The sequence below is a fragment of the Rattus norvegicus genome, chromosome 16, assembly GCF_036323735.1.
Source record: "Rattus norvegicus strain BN/NHsdMcwi chromosome 16, GRCr8, whole genome shotgun sequence".
In the NCBI taxonomy this organism is placed as follows: Eukaryota; Metazoa; Chordata; class Mammalia; order Rodentia; family Muridae; genus Rattus; species Rattus norvegicus.
In genome coordinates this window covers 9,394,741-9,418,434 of record NC_086034.1, presented here as the reverse complement: position 1 = coordinate 9,418,434, position 23,694 = coordinate 9,394,741, and the positions used below count along the sequence as shown (strand labels likewise).

General features: G+C 50.7%; 1 protein-coding gene across 3 annotated transcripts; it reads right to left on the bottom strand.

Moving 5' to 3' along the window:
* Positions 1–117: 117 nt before the first annotated feature.
* Positions 118–15,168, bottom strand: Anxa8 (annexin A8). Of its 3 annotated transcripts, XM_039094474.2 has the most exons (13): positions 15,012–15,103; positions 14,086–14,578; positions 11,336–11,426; positions 10,236–10,330; positions 9,027–9,140; positions 8,346–8,436; positions 7,511–7,590; positions 7,040–7,099; positions 6,485–6,578; positions 6,158–6,253; positions 4,544–4,602; positions 3,188–3,310; positions 589–1,011 (listed from the first exon to the last, which is right to left on the bottom strand). In XM_039094474.2, exons 3-13 carry the CDS (start codon positions 11,346–11,348, stop codon positions 952–954), a joined length of 885 nt encoding a protein of 294 aa, XP_038950402.1. In that variant the 5' UTR covers positions 11,349–11,426; positions 14,086–14,578; positions 15,012–15,103; the 3' UTR covers positions 589–951. The 3 variants fall into 3 exon arrangements, with proteins under 3 accessions (NP_001026824.1, XP_038950402.1, XP_063131435.1); NM_001031654.1 differs by lacking the exon at positions 14,086–14,578 and having other exon boundaries at positions 118–1,011; positions 15,012–15,048; XM_063275365.1 differs by lacking the exon at positions 14,086–14,578 and having other exon boundaries at positions 6,563–6,578; positions 15,012–15,168.
* Between the last annotated feature and the right edge of the window lie 8,526 nt (positions 15,169–23,694).

Genomic DNA, 23,694 nt, shown 5'->3' with positions numbered 1-23,694 from the left:
CCGCTAGTGCGCGCGCGCGCGCGCACACACACACACACACACACACACACACACACACACACCAGTGCCCATACCCCAGTGCACACACATGTACCCCCCCCATAAATCCACAGACACTTTTTTTGAAAGTACAAACGTTTATGATTCTGAAAGCCCAATGAATATTAGGGAGAGTTCTGTCATGTTCTTCAGGCTTGGAGACCACGATCGGAGGTTAGGATTCATGCTCAGGGTTGGGGGGCTTCCTAGTCTGCAAGCTTCAGCATGGAGGGAACGAACATCTGATTTGGCCAATGGCTGGACAAGCCTGACGCTCTCGGGCCATGGTGTACTTGGGTCAGGACAGGGATTTGCAATCCAATCTAATTCTTGCTATTAGGATGGCGTAAGAATCTTCCTCCACCTACAGCCTAACAATTTCTGTTAAATGAGTGTCACAGACATCCCACTTGGCACAGCTCTGTGACCCTTTCTCAGTTCCCACGGCTGTGTTCTCTCATAGCCGTGCTCTCCCACTTGCTCACTGGCTGCCTGATAATGATGCTTATCAGCTAAGACGACTGCTAGAAATCCATGGTTGGTTCCTCCTCCAAAGACCCTGATTCAGTGGATGACTCAGAGCCAAGGCAGAGTGTGACCTGTACCCAGGAGCTTTTGTGCAGGGAAGGAATGGCCCACAGGTTCCTGCAAGCTTCTTCATGTTGTTTCTGTTTGCTCAGAGGTAATGCTAGGGTGGGCATTAGAAATGACTCAGGGGAGAGGTGGAAGGGAAACCCAGGCTGGTCTCACCTTCTGGGTCAGAAGCATTGGATGAGAAGCATCAGAAACCGGGAGACAGAAGATTAAAAGCCACATGAGGTGTCCCTTACCCCCACCTCACCCATGGGGTCAGGGCTGAAGCCACAGGGGCTGTGCTGACCCTTCTTGCCCTTGTTTGATTTTTTGACATTTTCAGAGGTCAGTACCCACAAGGTTCAGCAGGGCAGTCTTGTAGTAACCGCTGGTGTCGCCCTGGAGGAAGGAGGCACAAGGGAGGTTAGAAGAGGGTTTGTGATGTTGGCCTCTCTCTTCTGTTTCCGTTACTAGGGGTTGTGCTCCTTGGGTGGGGCCTGACCCTTCAAGGGTTTCTATGCCACAGTTCTATGTGATGCCATCATTCTTTCCTCCTCGTTTCAGACTATTCTTTTGATTCTATTTTGAATTCTCTGTCCAGCTCGATGGAGGATGGTTGTGAAAAATGAGTCATTGACACAGATCCACTCTTTTTTCTTTTTTTTTTTTCAGAGCTGGGGACCGAACCCAGGGCCTTGGCAAGCGCTCTACCACTGAGCTAAATCCCCAACCCCTACAGATCCACTCTTAAGCCCTTAGACAAGGAAGGCTTGTGGGCGGTTTTCTTATGCAGTCAACTGCCCCAGGGTCCTTCCTCATGCATCTCCCAGGGCCCAGGAGTACAGAACCATTCACTTATTCAACACTATCTATCTATCTATCTATCTATCTATCTATCTATCTATCTATCTATCTATCTATCTATCTATCTATTCATCACCAGCTACTGCACTTCAGGGAGCCAAGGCTGACAGTAAGGAGCCCAGAGTCACATCTAGACAAAGAGCAAGGGGCAGGCAGGTCTGGACCATAGCTCTGTCAACATACACAGACTCTCCTTTCACCTCTGCGAGACATGTTCTCTCATCTATAAAATGCTATTGTGATGAGGTCAACCTTGCGGGTGACCTAGTGGCAGCCCAGACTGGTTTGTGCTTAATCTCCCATCCCCTGACCAAGTTGGTTGTGAAATCTAAAACACAACAAACAATTCCAACTCCTCTGTCTTACTGCCTGGCTCCTTGATGCCACCCACCCTGCCTGAACTTTTTTTTTTTGGTAGCTTCCTGTGTGATTTTTTTTTTTTCATCTTTATTAACTTGGGTATTTACATTTTGATTGTTATTCCCTTTCCCGGTTTCTGGGCCAACATCCCCCTAACCCCTCCCCCTCCCCTTCTCTATGGGTGTTCCCCTCCCCATCCTCCCCCCATTACCACCCTCCCCCCAACAATCACGTTCACTGGGGGTTCAGCCTTGGCAGGACCCAGGGCTTCCCCTTCCACTGGTGCTCTTACTAGGCTATTCACTGCTACCTATGAGGTCAGAGTCCAGGGTCAGTCCATGTATAGTCTTTGGGCAGTCTGCCTGAACTTTCTTAAAGTCGTGTTTTAAAGATATATAGTCATCCCTCAGTGCCTATGGGAGAATGGTTCCAAGGCCCTACCGATAGGACACGCTGTTGGTCTGGGATATATCCTATGTACGGCCTCTTAGACTTTAAACAATTGTTAGATTGTTTATAATATAATATTTAATGCAATGCAGATATCAAGTAAATACTCATACCATATTATTCAGGGAATAAATGTGTGTGTGTGTGTGTGTGTGTGTGTGTGTGTGTGTGTGTGTGTGTGTGTGTTTATTACAGATGCATTTTTCCCCTGAATGTTTTTGGTCTTTGGTTGTCTGAACCAGCAAATGCAGAGGCCCATTGTAAACTCTGAGTTGCCTGTCTAATGCAGTCAACAATCCACTCTGGTGGAAGATCTAGCCTCTTGGCTGAATAGCTAAGGGATATTCTTGCTCTGATTTGACTTCTGGCAATAAAATTGCTAATGAAAAGAAATTTTAGACTATTTAGAAATTTAGGCTGTTTGTCTCAGTCCTAGCAGGGTTCCATCCCTCTGCCCTTAATACCCTGGGACTTTCACTAATTGGAATGTAGGTAGGCATTCTGAATGTCCGTTTACAATGGAGCCTAAAATTTCCCTACTTGAACTACTTAGATCTAGGATGGAAAGGCAGTCGTGATTTCTATGATACGACTTTCTCTCTTTGTCCCTTCAGAAATGGTTTCTTTTGTAAGGCATTGGTGTATTCCACGGTTCAAATGCACAGCCACTTTCTGGGACAAGGGCAGCCCTGTGTGCTTCATTAGTCTCTGCTGCTCGCCTGATACACCCATAGTTACACATCTCTCCTTCCTGGTCTCTGTGTGTGCCATTTGCTAACTGGTGTAAGTGTGAGAGGCCCACTGGGAAGGGGTGGTCCCCGGTGACATCAGTCATAGCCTCTTACATCCCAGGAATGTCTGCGTCCGCCGCCGGCCGTAAAGTTGGGACCCCGTGTCTTACCATGATCATGCTGCTGAGAGTCTTGCCGTACATCTTCTGAAACTGACTCTTGATAAGGTTTAAGTCAATCTCACTCCTGGAAACAATGTTCCTGATCAGCGTCCCATCAAGTGTCCCTGCTCCCTGGAGAAGACAGTGGCAGTCAGCCATCCTGTTTCACATTGTCTACCTCTGTAAGGATGGACCAACCTGTAGGGGTTTGTAAAGAACTAGAAGTGCAGGGATGGGCTTCTGATTCAGTGTGGGACTTTGGTGACACAGTTTTTTTTTTTTTTCAAAATTCTATTCTTTGGTGGCATTAGGATTGAAACCAAGGGCTTGTGTACACTAGGCAAGTGCTCTAGAAGGGAGTTTGCTCATGACAAAGAACTCCTCTCGTAGTCTCCTCATTTACTGGCTGTGCCTTTTCCTATTAGAAGCCCAATGCCTTGAGTTACGGTATGCATTTGATTTACTGCATCAGACTCTAGTCACAAAACATTGCTCCAGGAAGGCTTCTTCCTTGAGCAGCATCTCCGTAATGTTACTCAGGTGGCCATTTCACAAGCAAGACCTTCCAGCTTTCTGTCAGCCTTGCCTGGTCTCGAGTCAGATAGAGCTTCATGACCGAGGAAATAGCACCCTCTCTCCTTCATGGGGCAGATATGTCCAGTGGCCTTGGGGTTCATGGTATGACTCTCACTTGAATGGTGCCAGCATCGTGTACTAGAGAAGCTGGCCACTAGCATTAGTCCCCGAGAATTACTTTAAATGCCTTTCTTCAGTTTAGTTCCAGATACAAACAGTTCTACTTGGCAAGAGCAATATGACCATCTTTTTCTGAGGCCAGGGCAGCCTTGTAGGCAACAGGAAATCTGAAGTTAGCACCTGATCGTGGGTAGGAAAATTGACATGCCAAATGTGACAACGTCCCCAGAGCCTGTCCATGTCTAGGGGGTTGGGGATCCAGCCATGCCTACCTATTGTTCTCGATGAGGAGGTATAGTGTAATAAAATGCACAAGCGGAGGGGCCCGAGATCAATGCATGGATTTAACAAAAGTAGGGGTGTGACCTTGCACAAGCCTTGGTCTCATCACATTCAGATGGCAATGATGCCACACAGAGTAGATGTCAAGGTTTCATGAGCCTGCAATAAACACCTGTCAATGCCCCTGCTCAAATGTACCTTCAGGGGGTGTGGTTTCCCTTCCCTAGGCTTAGTTTGTCCTCTAAAGAAAGCAAATCTTCCTGACACACGAGAGATTAGACCAAGAGAGACCCCAGTGTTCAGACGGCAGGGCCTCTGAGTATTCCTGTCGTACATCTGACATTGTATGGGGCTGACTACGAAGGAGGCAGCAGCCGGGACAGTTACCTTCATGGCATAGTACAGTCTCTCTGCAAAGTAGCTGTGGACGTTCCGGGTGCATTTCACTGGCAAACAGGAAAACTCTATTAGTAGTGGGAGGGAGTAGGCGACATGGAATACACTTGTGTTTGTTTACGTGTTCCTGTGGGTGTCAAGGGTTAGCATTGTGTAAGAGTCGGCATGTTTCTTTGTGTGGCTTCAAAATGAAGGCTTTGTGTGAGGCAGACAGGGCGGGGCACGGAGCGCAGCCTGGGGGAATGGGCATAACTCCAAAAGTCCAGAAGGGTCAGGGAAAAGGGTGAGATGTGAAATGCACTGGGCACCTGTGGGGCTCATCTGATGTCACCAAGTCGGGTCTGCTAGAGGACATCTGTAAGCTGTCGCAAGCAGGAAGCATGTCTGTTAACAATTTGGTTACTCAGCTGCATATAGGCTACCACAGGACGGCGGCTATGGGTCTCAGAGTGCCCTGTGAGTGGGAACCCATGTTTTGAATTTTCATGTAACAAAAGAAGCTTAGTTTTGAGGACTAAGGCACCAGGAAGTCCGGTCTGGAGCATGGCCCCACATTTTCTTCTCCATGGATGTATCTTTCATGGACTGCGCTATCTGTGTCGGGAGATGGTATTTTGACCTAAGGCTGCCAGTGTGGGCTTTGTGGGAGGTAGGAATGTGTGTAAGGTCTGTCTTTATGATACTGTATGATTTTGTTACTCAACCTTCTGACACACCTGGGACATGAGGGTGACAGAAGCTTTAAGAAGGAAATAAAGAGGAACTGCCCGTTAGAGTGGGGTCCGGCCTGCCTTTGCTGCATTATTGTTTAGGGCTGAGGGCTAGAATTCTAGGTGACAACAGAGGATGTACCTAGCTCTTGCAACATAGAATAAACTTTACCACAGTCATCAAAGTTGGCCTGGAACCCTGAGATGTTGTAGGGATAAAGGGGGAAGGCCTTGGCTACTGGCCTCCACACAGAGGCAAGCCTGGGGTAGAGGTCAGTGCCTGGCCTTGAAGCCCTCGTCTCTGCTTCTTTATGTAATGTGGTATAGGGGTAGTCCTTCTGCCTGGATCAGGTCTCTGCTCGACCATGACTCCTCCCATATGGTTTCAGCTTTCGACCTAAGATGTGCTACGAACAGGATTCAGTCTTCTGTTGCAGGAAAAGTGTTCTATGTTCTTCCTGTTTGGGACTCAAATCACACACTTTCATTTCTTCAGAGAGCAACTAAGGTGGGGGCTTGGTACCTGGATAAGGTCCAGAAAGGTGGCTTTGAGCAGGTCTACAGAAGCAGAAGTGGAATGCTCTCTGAGTAGTATCTGGGGGTAGACCTGGGCCCTGGGCCTGGAGTCATTGAGGCAAGACTCACGTGTACACAGACACTCACACACAAACACACACTCATGCCACTTGGGGGATTGGATAGACAGCACAAAGAATAGTTCCTGGCAGGCGACACCAAGACATTTGAGGTGTTGTTGGCCTAGAGATCTAGACTGAAATGTATGGGTTTAGAGCACTGGGAGTGGGGGGACGCTCTTTGAACAGAGATCCAGTCATTTGCTATCACTTTGGTGGGCTGTGGATGTAAATGTGCGGAGAGCCAGGCCCCTTCTTACCCACAGTGAGCATGGCCTCCTCCAGTGAACCATGGGTCTCACTCTTGATGCTATCCTCAATGCTCTTGTTGGCAATCTTTTCATATTCCTCGAACACTACGGCGAGAAGGAGCCACGTAAGGGACACATAGATTACATACCCCAGCTGATTGCCATATGAGCACATCTCTGCCTCTGTCTTGGCACAGGGGGAAGAATCAAGGTCTCCGTGGCTCTCTTCCCAAGTCTAAGCCACATGAGACTACACATCGGACCTTCCACACAAAGGAAGAGGCCACGTGGCCAGGGCAGTCACATAGCCCTGAGCCTCCCATCTCTGCGCCGTACCTCTCATCAGATGAGTGGCACTGCGTGTACACAGGATGGTGATGAACTTCATCTCATCAGTCCCCAGAATCTTCTCACCTGCTGCATGCAGGTCCTGTAGAGTTGGGACATGAGGAGGTGGAGGTGAGGGAGAATTCTAGCACCGCAGAGCTGGGGCTGCAAGTCAGCGTCCATCCACTTGGACAGCCCAACATGGCGGCTCACTGTCCTGAGCCCCTGTTCCTCCAATAGTGTTGGCTTAAGACTCTCTGTCCTGGGCCATCAGCTACTTTAGAAAATTCTCCTTCCCCCATTGCCTCTGGGAGCACTGAGTAACAGGCACTCTGTGCACCAATAGGTACACAGAGGTGTGCACATGAGCGAACTCTTCCTGACAACCTTAGCTCCTCCCTTCCCAGCTTCTCCATTTTCCTTTCTTCTGCTGAATTTCCCAGATATCCTGCTTTCCTCCTTAGTCACCCCATGGTGGAGCCTATAGAGTCGGGTCTATATTAAAGAAAGCTCTCCTTTGCAAAGGGGATCAGAAAGCTCAGAGCTCAGGTGGTCCAGTTTTACCTGTGCATCTTGAAGGGCCAGTCCTGGGTCCACAAAACCACTCACGTCATCTCTGCAGCCCTAGGATCAGAGAGAATCACTCTGTAAGGCAGGCCAGGATGCAGAACACTGGGCCGAGGGGACAGTGGGGCTCAGAGGGCAGGTAGGGAAAGACTTCTTGTTCATGAGACTTGCAAGCCAGTCTTCCTCGCCAAGCCTCCCTGTTGGCATTTATACCATGAAAGTAGATGAGCTACTTCATCAGATTGGTAGATTCAGTGAGCCAAGCTAGTGAGCATAGCCTGGCGTGGGGCCACTCAAAGGCTAAGGAAAGAGAGGCATGAGGCACTTGGGGAGGACCCTTCTATATGCTGAGACATAGACAGTGTCCCCAGACTACTGGGTTTCCCCATAGCCCAGAGTCATGACTATGCTGGGATGGATCTTTTTGTATCTCTAAGCCACAGAGTCCTGGAGCCCTGGTTGTGTTACCTGCAGAAGACACACCAGAATCCGCTCCAGATAGCCACTCGTGTCTCCTTGGATGTCTTCTTCCAGGGTAGATCCGTAGTCTGCAGGAAGACAGAACCAGAGGGAATGGACCATGAGTGACCCGGGGCTTGTTGGGGCCACTCTCCTCCTCCAGATCTGCTTCCCACTCTTCTTCCCATGGGAGGACACATTCTTGGCACAGAAGGTGTGTACACACCATTTAGATGTCCAAATGGCAGAGATCTAGGTAACACTCAGATGTTGACATAAATGTGAAACCGAGCTAGAGGGAGAAATAGACCAGGCCAGAAAGCTAGACCAGAGACTGCAGATTGAGACCATTTTATTGCCAGGTTGAGCAAATCTAGAGCCTTTAGACTCCCCTGGCCAGAAGCACAAAATGGAGGACTGGCTGGCCTTTGCTTGCCTGGCAAGCTATGCATTGTATGGGAGAGCTGGCCAGTGGGGCTCCCTTAGCGTAATGAGGGCCTAGCAGATGACCCTCTCTAGTGCTCTGGGTCAACGCATGTACTAACCAACAATTATTCTCCTGTCCACGGCTGCCTCTGTTCTACAGCACTGCCACAGCATTTAGGACATGATCTCAGCTGGGCATACATCTCTCTCCCCATACCTGAGTCATGCTCAATCACTGTTGGGCACAGGACTTGGCACACATGGGCACTTGTTGAACTCATCTCAAAAGACCTTCCAAAGGAGCTTTTCCACTCTGGCTGAGTTCCCTTGAGAACTGCCTGACTCCTTTTCTCTATCGGGCTGCCAAGATGTAGGTCATTCCTAGGTTTCCACGCCACCATCTTTGCAACCCCCTTACCTTCCTCATAGGCCTTCATTATCTCTCTCAGCTGGTTCTTGGTCCGAGAAGCCAGGATCTCAATGATGACTCCTTCTTTGGTTCCTAAGCCCTGGGGACAGAAACCTCTATGTGCTGGAATGCTCTGCCCTTGGTCTCCTGCTCTGCCTGCACCGTCTTCTCAGAAACCTTGGTCACTGCCTCTTCTGCCCTCTTCTGTTGGAGGGTGATGTTGAATCCCCACCATTGTTTCTTGGGACAGCTGCTGGGGGGATGCTACCTCAGCTCTCCTTCTTCAGCTGGGTGGCTCCACCTTCCTACCAGTAAGCACACTCATGTGCCAATGAGGCAACCCTATCCTGAAGGTGACCTTAGCGGTCGCAGCCGTAAAAGGCATAGATTGCACTGAGAATCCCTTCACTGGAAATGCTTGTGGCATCTGGCTCTCCAGTACCACGGAACCTGTGAAAGTGACAGGAGTGGGTGAAGCAAAGGACCACTGGGGGGCAGTACTTGGACTGCAGAGATGAGCTTCTGATTCTCCTGCACTCCTCCAGCACAACCCTATTCTATGAAGTACTGATCTAGACCTTCCTTGTGACTGGGCAGCCCCACTGCTGGGTGGCTGTTGGAGCAGGCTGCAAGCTCATTAGGTCGGGTGGGGCCCGGGAGGGCATTCTAGTTTATGACAAAGTGGAGTACCTTCATAGCGTCGTGCAGCTCCTTGGCCTCATATCTGTATGGCGGGTACATGAGGGCCACGATGAGCCTCTCGAATTTGCCACTCAGCTCTGACTTTAGGGTCTCAGTGAGGTCCTAAGATGGGCGAAAAGAGAGGTTGAGATGACTTATCCCCTAAGCCCACTGGAGTGCAGGCAGCAGGTGAGGTCTGGCCTGGGGACTCTTCCTTCCTTCCCACATGGACTCTCTGTCACACCTGTTGGTGTGGTGACACAGATGTGTGACAGCTCGGCACACAGTCCAATACTGGGCACATTCTAAACTCGAGAAAACAGGATTGCCACCGCTTTCAGACTGCAAGATCAGAGGGTGACAGCATCATGCTTAACGTATTAAGTGATTTAGTGAGGAGAGGAAAAGAGGGGAGGGGGGAGAGACGGGGAAAGGAAAGAAGGAAAGAAAGATCCCAAGATTCTGTCTCACACTTGTTTCTTCCTAAGGGCACACTTGTCTACAAGAAGCCACTAGGGCACACCCAGCTGATTGGTATAGGCTGTCAGACCTGTCACTTGAGGGCTCTGGAACCTTAGGAAATTACTTTCTGATGTTGAACACAAAGGATAGTGTGTAGCTTGGAGGGGGAGGGGAAAGGAGTTACATGTGGTCTCACTTGGGGACCCTTAAACTCCATCATTGATGTTTTTCTGTTAAATCTGCGAGCAGAGGGGAGAGACTCCAGGCACCCACATGTCTACACACAAACTTCTGGCATTCGGGGTGTGCCTCCAAATTCCTGGTTCTGTGCTAAGTAAGCACTGTGAGCAGTCAGAGTGCCCCTAGGGTATCCAGAGGCAGGAGAGGAACATGCAAGTAACTGGAGAAGCGTGTGCATGCGCTGTGAAACAGAAGGGAGCCAGGCATGCATTACCAGGGAGCAGGGAAGAGGGAGGTCAGTTCAGGCTGTGGGACAGACCAAGCGGAGAGAGCTTTGGATCCTGAGGGATAACCAAGACTGCAGTGAGAGAGAACAGGGAAGAAATGGGGCTAGACCACACAAGGCCAGTGCCAGGCTAGGGCTTGGGAGCTATAAATGGGTCTTCCAGAAAAACCAGAACAGCCAGGGAAACTTGACCACAGATGAATGGAAGGATTGTTTTAATGCGATGTCCCCTGTGCACACGTTTCCATCCTGGGAGGAGCGGCCCAGGCTTCGTCACCCACCCTGCTTACCTTTCCAAATTGAGCCTTGAAGGACTTGGCAATCTGCTGCCTCTGCACATTGCTCCTCTTGGTGAGCACGTCTATGATGGCCTGCTCGTTGGTTCCTGCAGGGGTGTACAGTGTGAGAAACCCCTCTACCTCTGAGGGCATCAGAAAAGACTGCAGAGGGGACACCTGATGAGCTGCAAAGGCCCAGTTTCCATGGTGTAAACATCCAGAAAGCTCGCCTCGTGGTTCCCCATCTCTGACTTACACAGTGTTGGGTGTGGCTCAGGCTTGACTTCATAGCATAGCAACTGAGGGCAGGGGGCTTTTGACACCAGTTGCGGGCCTTTGAGGCATGCCCAAGGGAGATATCCTAAGCCTTTCCCTTGTGTTGGTCACATTGGAGGAATATCACAGAAAGGTCCAGACCTTTGGGTCTGAGATTCTGCTCACAGGTCGTGGACAAATAGGTTCATCTCCTGCAGCCCGTGTTTGCTCATATTGGAAATGGGGGATAATAGTAAAGTTTTCACAGGAAGCAGTGGGTGTGAGAATGCAGTCCAGCCCCCTCTGGGAACAGCAGTGCTCCTTAGTATCTCTACTCACTGGGCAGAGCCAACTGAGAGGTGACTCCTACCTGGAGTGAGACCAAATCCTAGCATAAACCAGACCTTTCCCGCTCACAGTCATGTGACGTGCTGGAAGCAGTTGGCTGTCTGGTCAGCCAGCATGGGGCGGAGGACAAGCTGCAGGATCCAGGTAGCCTATAGCCCTGGCCTCAGCGCCACACCTCAACTCCCATCCCATGCCCACAGCAGGGCCAGTGCCAATCCATCTTCTGATGGTTGGGAAGCGTACGCCTATGCTGTGAGGCAGGAGGGAACTAGCAAGTCCAGAGTCCTGGCAGCCATTCAACAAGTGAGAAATCTCAGACTGATGGCCTTCCCGGTCATTGTCACTTGGGAAGGGACAGCCACCCACCTCAGAGCCAGTGTGATGCTGTAAGTAACCAAGTCACTCAGAGTAAAACGGGGGCACCGTCTATGCCTGACTGTCCCTGGCATCCACTTTCTGAGGGTGTGAACATGTGTGGCCTGATGACCAGGCCTTGGTTAATGACTCACCGATCCCCTTCATGGCTTTGTAGAGGGTCTCTGCATCAGGGTCTGGGTTGAAATGAGAACTACCCTTCACACTGACGCCCTCTTGTTCAACCTGCAAGACAAACAGGCCTGCTCATCATGGAAAATACAGGAAAGGTAGGGGAACCTCCTGGCTTACCATGCAATCCACCCTGTTAGGCTAAGGAATTCCTTGGCCTCTGAGACCAGATGGAGCCTTGCAGACCAATGGCTGAGCACTCCATCCCCCTTTCTAATAGACTGGTGCAGCTGGGACCAGAGCTTGTAAAATGAAACTACCTGTTGGCTGAGAGCAGACAGCAGCGTGCTCTCTTCAGCACCGTGTACAGCAGGATGGGTGGAAATGAATTCATCAGGAATGGCTGTGTCTGGAAATGGCATCTGGACATGGTTTTCTGCTTGTGAGGAAGACTTTAAGCCTATTCTGGCCTTCCCTGTGGTGATGTGGGTATTTCAGAGGTCCAGGGGACAAACTGAGCATCTCCAAATCTCAGGTGGTTTGCAAGACCATGGGATCATATTGGGCAGAGGGTCGAGTTTAGAAAGACCTGCAGCATGTTCTATGGATTATGGAATAAACTTAACAATCAGAGTACTCAGATCCTTGTCTTACAGGCCTCCAATCCAGGGCACGTGCAAGGGCCACTTATATGTGTGTTCTGCACCCTTCTTATGTGCGTGTTTTAGGTGGGGAAGAGTGGAGAGAATTGGGGATAGGAATTGAATAAGGGAGACCTGGGTCCTTTAAATGGAAAGTTTAGCCAAACCCACTCTGGTCGTTAACTTACCTATTCACACAGCTCTTCCGTTGTTCCCCATCTACCCGCCTACTTTCAACTGTTTGAATTCTCCACCCAAGCTACACACCCATCTGCCTGCCCGTCCCCTTCATGCCTGTTTCCTTCTTCTTTCCTTTCCTCTCCTTCCCCCATTCCCTTCCTTCTCTCTTAGTTTCCTTTCAAGTATCTTCCACATATCTTTCCTTTTCTCCCTACATTGATTGTCTATCCATTCTTCCACTCAAGCCTCAGGTTAGATCCTGACCAATACAGAACAGGTCGCCACCAATGGTTTAGCCTTAAGGGTCCTGCTTCTGAGAAAGGAACAAGACATCTTTCTGTATCCTTTGGTTGATTTTCACGGGACCAGGACTAGAGCTTCCCGTCCCATTTATTGCACAATGTCTTATAATAGGAACTGTTAGAAATAATTCCTGGGGAAAGCTTCTTCAGTGGGCCAGATGCTGCCCCACTGTAGACACACACACACACACACACACACACACACACACACACACACACACACACACGTTCCTTGCTTCTGAGGTCACATGCTGCTACTACTAGAGGACTATTTGAGCATTCTGTGCAAAGCGCATCAAACACGTTGCTGAGCTTGTCACCTTCTCCAGCAGTTGTATTAGGTGCTGATGCTCCATTCACAGGCTAGGAGCCTGGGCTTGGTGGCATAGCCTGGGCTTGGTGGCATAGCCTGGGTTTGGTGGCACAGCCTGGGCTTGGTGGCACAGCTAGTCATCTGGCACTTCAGCCACAGCCTGACTCAGAACCTAAACGCTGTCTACCTCCTCCACTCTACAGATGATTTACACTTTCCCAGACTCTGGGTTTTATTGGAATGTTTCACTGCAGACAGCCTCGCCCATAGACATGTGGGTCTTCTGGGAGTGTGGGGTAGGAAACACTTAAGTTCTCCCTTCCTAGCTTTGCTGCCTGATCCAAATTGGCCGCAGAAATCTAGTCATTGAGGAGTGTCTCCCATACCATTCAGGAACCCGTACTTGTGAGGAGCTCCAGAGGTGGCTCAGATAGCACCACGTTGAGAAGCCTGTCTCTCTTCCCTTGTAAGCTTCTATAGAAAGAGAGCAACGTTCTGGGTGCTGAAGATGGGATAGTGCCCAGAGTGAAGGTTAGGAGGTGTCCATTCCAGACCTGTACGTCATCCTCAGGCTTCTGATGGAGCTACCCCGAGGCTGGCGAGTCAAGACAGACACGTTCCCAAGCCAAAGGAAGTTCAGGCAGTCCTGGATGCTATTAATCGAACACTTTCTGTTGTGGACATGCAGGAACTGGCATACATGATCCCTTCACTGGCTACCTTCTCAGGAGGACCACAAAGGGAGAAGCTGTTTTGAAGACAGGTACTCTCTGTCGCTCTTCTGCTCTCTCCAGTCCTGTACCCAATCCGGCTTTGTGCTCGGGGGACATTTGTTTCTCAGTGGCAGCCTGGATAGACACAGAGGCTTTGCTGCCCAGAATCAGCTCTCCCAAGGGTCAACGATCCTGGACGACTGAGCGTGTCTGGACTCAGGCTACCCAGACCCTTATAAGCACTTAACAGTGTGGCAACTGTGGTGCCTGTCTAGTGTACTCCAGTTGAGCTTCCTCCTTTGTGTGTAAAGCCACCCATCTTACAGACTTGCCGTGAGGCTCCAGTGACACAAATGAGAGATGCCTGTAGGAGTGTCCCTATACAGGTTCTGAGAGTATCAGCATCGTCTTGCCAATCTAATCAGGTCCCCAAGAGGATGGCCCTTATCCCTGTCCTATGGAGTGCAGGGCCTAGAATCGGGATATTTTGACCTGACTTTAGGACCCGCCCAGCTCCCTGCTGTGCGCACCTGCACAAGGCATCCTGCCAGCAGCCGCTGTGAGACTGTACATGGCCACCGCTCTGGCTGCTTTCCCTGAGGGTCAGGATGATAGATAGCTCACCTCTCCCTGACTTCTAGTCCGTCACATCTGTCCAGAGTCCCCGGGGCGTCTTCCCTACGGCTTCTCTCTGGGTGATGTCACAGCAACAAACATTTTCCTGAAACTAGATCAATTTGAATCTTCTGCCTTCAAAGAGCCTGGGGGCTACTCCAGAGACTTTGGGCTTTCTCTTGTCTAACTCGTCCAAGGGACTGAGCGAGCTACCTGGTGTCCCAGAACCTCAGCTTTCACTCTGGAAGCACCCCAGCTTGAGACGAGGAAGGTGCCCAGCACGCGTTTGCGCTCGGTGCTCTACTGGTATGAGTCTATTCCCTTCCGCACTCGGAGCTGTTGGTATTGCTGGGCTCCTTCAGTGGCTGTGTTCCCCCAGAGTATTCTCTAGTGTAGAGGAAGCTCCCTATGGTTCAAAAGTCGAACTTCAACCCTTTAGTCTGTTATTCCAGTCTCTTGAGGCCCCTTTCATCCTGGTTCCTTCTCCAGATCTCCATCCGACCTGCTTAGAACATTGAAATGCTCAAACAGAGTGAATTTTTTTTCCAAAACCAACCTCCTAGGCTTTCAAACACCTTTCACATACCTGTGCAAGGAGCGGCCTGCTGGAGTCCCTGTAAGCACAGACTCACACACCGCACACATCTACAGACGCACGTAAGTGGCTCCTTCCCTACAGAAATCTCCCTCAGGGTTCTAGAATCTTTTAGCTTTCTCTTTGCACTAAAAAAAAATTAAGTGTTTTTGTTCTGTTTTATTTTCAACTGTCTTACTTTTCAAACCTTAACTTTTCTAAGCATGGGCAGGTTTTATTTTCCCTCCCAGCTTCCTCACCCTGACTTGACCTAGCAGGTTCAGTCCTGCCCCCACCAAATCCCGGACCCAACATGTAGTAGAAAACCGTCTCCCCATCTCCTCAGATCATTCCAACTCACCCAGGCTTTCCACCAGGCCATCCTGTGTGCCTCACAGATGCTTTTCCCAGAGAGACGAAGAAACACTCAGTGGCCTCTACTCAGTGACTGGACACATCTACTCCCGGCTAGTAGGTGTGGTTGTGTACACAGGTCCAGCCCCACCCAGCATTCCCTCCCTGCCACCCCAGGCTTCACTTGGCTCTGGGCCCCTCCTGTGGCTCCCAGGCCCCACCCAGGCACTGCCCAGGCCTGCCCTGAGGATCACACCACTAGCTGCAAATGTTTGGGCTGTGGCTGTCACACGGCTTGGAAACTCTGAGGTAGTTTGAAAGTAAGCACAGCTGTGGCTTCTTACAGGTTGGCTAGACCTCAGTCACACAAAGAAGGAGCCCGCCACACAGCCCTTCTGCTTACTGTCATCTTTAATTAGAGGAGGAATGAGCTCAGCAAAGGACATGGGAGTAGCCACCCCCCCCCATTCCCTGGGGTGCACTGTGCCTCAGTCTCTCTTTAACCATCTTGGAACACTGGGCCCTTGGGTCACCGTCACAGTCCCGGGAGGCATGTATGAGTTCCCTGTGCTAGAGGGAAACGTTCCAGCCACCTAGATAATTTGCTTAAATGACGGTTGTGATAACAGAGTGACTGGCTACCAACTCTCATGGGGTGAGAGGCTACTGTCTCCCATGAGGTGGGTGGGGTAGGGGATGCTAGTTGCCAAGGGGCAGGGGGACTATTCCCAACTAGCTTGCAAGAATTGGGAATTTCCTACTCTTCTTCAAATGTCCCTCGGCACAGCACCTCTTACATTACCTTTAACTGAGATAGCTCCTAGCTCCCTTTCAGTGTGAGGCTATTGCCTCTGGGAGCACCACCCAGTTCCAGGAAGGCTCCTATCGCTCTCAGCCCTCATGAAAACAGTTCCTCGGTGACACTCCAAATCCAAGGAAACCTTGCGGAATGTTTCTTTTTTTCTTTCTGAAGGGACGGGTTTTAATGTCCCAGTCTTCAGGCCCAGCCAGTCCCGACAGCCCTCCTTCATCTGGGCCTTCTGTCCTGGCTGCCTCATCGTCCTCACGCACCAATTCCGTGTCCAGTTCCAACTGGTCCTTGTAGAGGCCTTCAGTTCAAGGCCAGAGCAAACTGGCAGCCAATTCTGCCCACACACCAGTGCCAGGACCTGCAAGCCACAGTTGCCTGGGTCCCTGGCAGTCTGCATAGGAGGTCCGCCCCACACCATGCACAGGCCACCCAGCAAGGAGAAGCCATAGGCAGCTTCCCAGTCTATGTCACTCTGCATGAAGGAGGTGACCCCAGTGCCTGATGCCAGAAGTCCGTTTCAGGACGAGGAGAGGAAAGCTGTCTCATGTGCCTTGCAGAGGAGCTAAACGTCCTCGTGATCCAGCTCAGAGTGCCGTGGGGCCACTGAGGTCACAGGATGGCCTTTACAGAATAGTTCCATGATGTGAAATGTTCAAAGTTCCCACCCCTGGCTACAGTGTTCTTTGTTCTCCCAACAGAGCGGTCATCTCTCTTTCTTGTGGCATGGGCAGGGATGGGTCTGGGCTGGCAAGCAAAGAGGAGGAAGGTAGCCTGGGAAGCAGCCGCTGGGAGGACTGGAGAATCATTGAGCAGCAGTGCTGTGGAAAGGAAGGAGGCCCAGCGGCCTCTGCACACAGTGGTGAGGGCACATTCCAGGCCTCTGGAAGCTTGGGGTCCCCGAATTTCTAGGTTGGTGTATACCCATGCTCGTTTGCACTGAGACGTTTCCATACAGGGACAGGTATGTGAGTTTCTAGAGCCAGTGATTCTGGAACCAGAAGGCTCTAGCCCAAGACTGGCAGTACAGGTGACTGAGATGGGTCTCCTGAAGGAGCAGCAGTGTTGAGGGTCCATGGACAACCCAGGAAAAGTGCCGGCCTCCGTAGGGATTTCTGGGTTCAACCGTTCCATCCATGGCACCGTGTGCCCCTGGCGTGACATAGCACCCCCTTATCTACCCGATGTGTGTCCGCATTCTTCCTTCACTGAGCAGTGGAGTTGCACAGAGCTTGGGGTATTACGTGCACTGAGTGGGGTTCCTCAGAGGAATTCACTGTGTCCTATGTTTCCCACCATTTAGCTGATGACCCTGGGAGGGTCAGACAAGAAAATGAGGATGGCAGAAATTTGCTTAGGATTTGGGGGTGCTCGACAACCAGACCTTAATCCAGCGGAGTGCTGTGGGTCCTCAGATCCTACTGTGCGTGCCCTCCACATCTCAACGTTCAGGGTGACGCTTTGGGTTACATTCTAGACCCTGAGCAGAGCACGTGGTCCGTCACTTAGCAACAGATAGAGCCGAGCATTAGAAAGCACAGGATTTAGTCTGAATGGAGGGCAGGAAGTCTGTTCCCGGGATCCGAGGTACGAGGCTGTTCAGAAAAAGGGATTTTTCCATCACCTCATGCAGTGTCACAAGAGCTAGTTAAGTGGAAGGGGGCCAAAGGAGGCCTTGGCGTGGTATCTTTATACAGACGAAGCTTGCGTGAGATGGGTCAGAACATGTGTGAGTCAAGAGACGGAGCCTGTGCCTGGCGGCTCGTTGTCACTCACACAAACGTTACACGGAGGAGGGAGAGGCATGCACAAGCCCGTAGTTATAAAGGGAGTGGCCCGATGAGGTTGAAGATGACTGGAGAGTTGGGAGGAAACAGGCAGGTGGCGTTTGGGACTGGGTGAGGCTCACAGACTATCAGAGGATATCCGGGATGCTGGGCACACAGGGGACGGTACAACAAGGGTTCCACCCAGCTCTCCTCGCAGGTCCCACCCGACCGTTGGGAAGTGCTGGGTTCTGCTAGGAAGCATGGTGCAGTGTGTTCTCCAGTGAGGGTCTGGTAAGGGCTCAGGGCGCTTGGATGGGAAGAGGTAGGAAGATCAGGTCAAAGAGAGGTAGATGTCAGAGGTTAGAATAGTCACGTGGTGACAATGAAACTGACCAGCCCTGGTGTTAGCCAGAAATAAGTGACCCAGCATATTAGATTTGAGGGAACACCGATGTGGTCCCAGAGCGTAGACCCACATAGAGGCCCAGCAGCGGCATCTGCCTCCTGAGTCGGGTGATTCTCTCTGCCTCTGCCTTTCAGTATCCACCGCCCCGCAGGCCTTCTGGGGTCTAAACCCTCTGGGTCTCCCCATCACAGCAGGCTCCACCGTGGTCTTTCCCACTGTTTGCTCTGCCCGGAAAGGCAGTGCTCCCAGCTCGTGGGTTTGTGTGCTTTGCTCTGTCATCTTCCTGTCACCTTTGACCACTGAGAGTGGAGACCAGCCACGCACTGACGCTTCTCCTCTGGTCCTCAGATGCCGCTGCCTTCCACAGCCAAAGTCAGTTTTCTGGGCCGCGCCCTGGAAAGTCAGTTCTTTTTAGCTCCATCTGGCCATGCTAAGTTTTGAAGTCCGTTTGCTCTCAAAGCATCGCTTTCGCTCTTTTCAAACTCTGCTGTTGGCAGACTGTTCTACTTCTAACTCCATTCTTGGCTTCTGGTCTCACCATTTAAAAAAATCATCTTAAATTTTGCTTATTGGAGCAAGCATACTTCTGTAATCAGTGTACGTAGCTGTAAATTGAACACCACACTAACGTTTGCCGGGCACGAGATTTGAATCTCTCTGTTTCTTGTATCTTTTCTGGACTCTCCTTTTTTAGACGCTGAGGATTTCCCTCCTCCTGGAACCTCTGCAAAAAAAAAAAGTTTCCCAGAGGGCCCAAGTACTATGGGTGGGAAAGGGGACTCTAGGAAGGGCTTTGTTGAAACCTGTCAAACTCTATCAGCTGCAATGGACTGTCGTGTTTTCTTTAAAATCCCTCTTCAGGCTCAGAATAGTGATTTCCCACAGTGTCCACAATAGGAGGTCCTCTGAGGTATGTCCTGGGTGCAGATGAGTGTTTTGGTTCTGTTTTAGGAAGTTGGGACTGGGGTAGGGTCAGCCCTCCCTAGCTCTGGCTTGTAGGGGTGCAGGTTCCAATTCTAAAGTCTGGCATTTTATCCCTTTAGGCAAAATCCATGTCCTTATTTATTTTTATTTTGTGAGACGGTGTCTCTCTACAGCCCTGGCTGGCCAGGAACTCACTCACCCTGCAGGCTAGGCTGGCCTGGAACTCACAGAGAGCCTGATGCCCCTGCCTCCTGAGTTCCTAGGATCAAAGGCGTCTATCACCACTCCTGGTCTGGCCCGAGTTCTCTAAGCAATCATCCAATAATTTGGCTTCAAGTTTCTTTGACTATGATATTCCTTACAGATTTTCTGACACTTGGACAATGGATCACTCGATTTTAGCTGGATTCGGCATTGATGAGTTATACTCAGCATGGGGTGGGGTGGGGGGAGTTTGACCAAGTTGGCAAGTGTCAGCCTGTGTGAGCGGTTGGTAGACAAGCAACTGTGGTGTGGTAGCCTTCAGTAGTCTTGGTCAGGCATGGGAAAGGCCAACACTTGCCTCCGTCCATCCAGATCTGAAGTTTTGACCTGATCATGAACACAAGCAAAGGAGACGAAGACAGGCGTGGTGCCTCAGACCTATAAACTCCTGGGAAGCTGAGACACTAGGGTTATCGTGGGATTGAGGTAGCTTGGGCTATAGAGTGAGTTCTAGGTCAACCTAGGCTACAGAGTGAGACTCTTTTAAAATAAGACGAGGAAGGGATTTTGGGGAGGGAGGAGGGCAGAGACACTTAGCTCTTGGAATACGAGTAGGCCGCAAGCCTGGCTCAGGGGTGGTACTTGAGAGAGAATGAATGTGGTTGAACTGAAGGTTAAAATAAGAAATTATGGGATGGGAATATCATTTACACATTGTATAACTTGGAAGGTTTCGAGGAGTGGATCAAAGGATATCTGAGTTGTACGTTTAGCAGATGGCCAGGTTCAAGATCTGGCTATGGGTCGGGGAGGAAGATAACTCAAGGGATAGTTCAAAATCGCCACACCTGATGGAATATCAGCGGTGTCGTGGTACTGAAAGAGTGTAAACGGGGAGCCGCGTCTCTCACTCCAATCGTGGGATGGGGTGCCCCCAGGAATCACGAGTAGCCATCTTGATGTAACAGCAGGAGGTAGCTTTTATTAACGAGATCCCGGGTCTTAGCGGGATCCCGGGTCGACATGTATCCCACACAGGAGACAGAGGAATCGACCCCGAGCTTCCAAACTCGGGGGTTTATATAGGGGCATTCGCGCGGTTACACATGATTGGTCAATTCAAATGGTGCAAAGTTACTTTCGGCGCGAAATTACATCAGCAAGGTATACGTGCTCTCTAGCAGCTCGGCAGGCAGGTAGGGTGGCTCATCTCACTCAGGGGGGTAAAGGAAAGGGAGGGGGTGGCTACAGATGGTCAATGTCCTCGGGGCTGATAGCTGGTTTGGCAAGTCCTATCTCTAACACCCTCTCAGGCACGTCCGGCCCTGCACATCCGGACTCTGACAATGAGTAACCTTTTTAAAACTCTAGTTCTACAGTACCCTGAATGCCACCCATCCTTGGGATGCAGCGTGTGTGAGCCAAGTCTCCAAGCCTCCTGGAATGAGAACGGGATGGGGGTATTGGGAGAAAGGGAGGATCAGGCCTCTTTGATGGGCGCTTAATGTGAAGAATCTAGAACTCCAATTTGTGAACCCTTTACGGTGGATGGAGCTGCTCAGGGCTGGGGGTTCCTGGCACCTCTCCTCTCTGCTGTTCAGGACAGGAAGTGGCTCTCTGTTTGGGGGCTGTGTGGTTTTGGGGACTTAGGGTGATGCAGGGTGCTGCTTCCAGGCATTGCCAGACTCTTGACACTTTAAAATATCATCTTCAGAAACGGAAACGTATTTCTAGCCATTAGGAATGGACAGACTTGGCTGAAAGATGAGGCAAAGGTCTGCGTTGTATTTGGCTTATCCAGGGGAACTTGGAGTGGTTTAGTGGACAAATGTAAGCTCTGGGCGCCACCTTGTGGAAGAGTGCAGCATTAACACCAACTTCCTCACCCTCATTCCCCACATCTCAGGATGACAGCCTAGGCGGAGAATGCAGAAGGCAGGAGGTTACCAAGGCAGAATGGCCTAAGCAGGGGTGTGGGGCATACAGGACATCCTCTCAGTCCCCTCTATCCCCAGGGCACAGCTCCTACAGATGTTTTGCAGGTGTGACTTGTGACCACCGCATAAACTGAGCCCTGGCCTCCTTACCTGTCTAGTCCCATTAAGTCCATAGCTCTCTGGGTTCCGTTCCTGAGAGGCTCAACCCACCCCAGAAAACAGGGAAGAAAGTTGCAGGAATTTTGGTCACAGGGAATTTCATCTCTGGATTTGAGACTCCTGAGTTAAATCCAGGCTCCTGAGCTGAACCTTGCTTACTTGGCCTCTACCCATGGTGTGGCTGTCATGCCCAAACTGCCATAGGGATCCTGAGCCAAGATCCCTGCCCAGGATCCCTACTCCTTCACTTGTCCAAGGAGATGGTATGTCTTCTCTCACAACCTTGCAGCCTGGTCTGAGGTGCTCGATCAAGGCGGCTCGGGACAGCCAATGTGACAACGCACACCCATCATCCATCTTTTTATTTTTTTTAAATTGAAAACATGTCATACAATATATTTTATCATATTTTCTCCTCTGTGTTCTTACCAGACCTTCCCCTTCTCCACATTTCCCCCACCTGTCCAACTTCATGCTTTTCTCTCTCCCTTTAAACAGACAAATAAGCAAAGAAAACCAAAACAAAACCCCGAGAGACACACCACCAGAGGTAAAAGTGAACAAGCAAAAGGCCAGTAAGATAAGAAAAAATCCCAAACAAAGCAAAACGAGATAAAATATCTACAAAAACATCACTGAGTTTGTTTTGTGCTTGCCAAGCACTCCCATGTGTGGCTTGCCATGTGTCAATACATCTAGTGAAACTCCGTTGGAGAAACGTGATTTCCGCATTGCCAGTGGGTATCACTCACAGTTAGCTTCTCAGAGGTGGGAGCCTGTGTCTACTTCCCCCTTGTGATGCTGGCACCCATCTGGCTTGGACTCGTCACTGTATGTACTACTGCGGTCTCTGTGAGGTGAGTCCACACACAAGCCCCTGGTTCTTGAACGTGGGAATGTCTCCCCACTGCCTGGGCTCAGCCCTAGCACGTGTATGAGACCCTGTTTGTAGGACAGAGGCCTGAGGCCGGTCTGCCATGGGGGTGCTATGCGTGGCGAGTACATGGTGATGGCCTCTTTTCTGCCGGTACAGTTCTCAGCTTCCTAGGGATGTCCTGAAAGGTGGGTAGGAGAGGACAGGAAAGAAGGATGTGTCATGGCAGTCACCCATGGGGACCCTGCTGGGTCCCATTCCTCACCGTGATGAAGAGTGCTTTGGGGACACCAGTTGACAAGGGGGATATGCCCTGCGGCCTGGGGGGTGCACCCCTGTGGGCTGGGGGTTGCATTCTGATGTGGCCTGGGGAGTGACAGCAAGCTTTCAGTTTTACCTAAGAGATTCAAGAAAGGATTAGAGTTCTTTACAGTTGGGGATGCTTTTCATCCAGGGACCCTCCTCCTCCAGAGGGCTGTAAAAAAGTCTTAGGGGTAAGAAGGCACCAGCCAGCCATCCCATGGCTGCTGTCATGTCACCCAGTGTCCAACCTGTGTGGATATTTCAGTTCGGGTAGCTATAGCGGGGCTGGGTGTCTGGGCCTGGTCATATTTAGCTACCCCATGGTATTTGTTGAAATGTTAGTGACTTCTCTATAACCCCCAACATCCGCCTGCCTTCCCTCCCCCTTACGACCCCATTATTCAGAGGCACAGTCACCTTTTAGAAGCACCAGTGCTGCAAGATGGAGGGAGGTCACCCCAGGTCCATGGGTCTGGTCAACCCAGCCACGAAAACAAACTACCATACACGGTATAGCTTACGAATAATAGGAATGCACGGCTCAGAGCTCTGGAGCTCTCGACAGGGTACCTACACTCAAGTATTCTAGGGGCATCGGACACAGGAAACTGGCTGGGCTTGCTGTTTTCTCTCTCCTCCCCAGGACACGCAGGACTTCCCTCTCTTACTAACTTTATGAGCCGGGTGTATTAGCGCGAGTGCTTTCTTCTACACCGCACGCCGATCCATTTCTGCTTCTCTGGGGAATCCCATCCAATAAACGTGAGCAACAGATCGTTTCTCACAGGCGTGGGATGTGAACGGCAGAGCAGAATGAGGGGTGGGACTAAAGGGACGGAGGGAAATAGGAATGAAGGAGGCAGAGAGAGAGGGAGAGAGGGAGGGAGGAGGGGAGAGGGGGCTTTTGAGGGATTGGCTTATTTGCCACCCAGACTTCTACATCCTGGGCCAGTCCTGGTGCAGAGACAAAGAGATGGGGCAAGGGCACCACGGCCTCTGCTTTGTGTGAACAAGAGTTCCTGTGGACTGTGAGGGTTTGCTTGCTGTGCGTGTGAGCCTGTAGAGGGACACCACACGGTCACTGCTAGAGGTGTGAGGGACTCTCCCAGCTTCAAGGAGCCCAAACAGGGTCTAGGATGAGAGATTATGAAAAAAAGAAGGAAGTTCTGAACAATACAGCCCAGGAAGAATCCTCTACCCTGGGGACAAGAAGAAGCCTTGAGGAAGGGCATCCTATAAATCAAGGCCACGTATCCCCTGTGGATGTTCTAGCTGTCTCACCAGAAGTGACCAGCCTTAGGCTGAA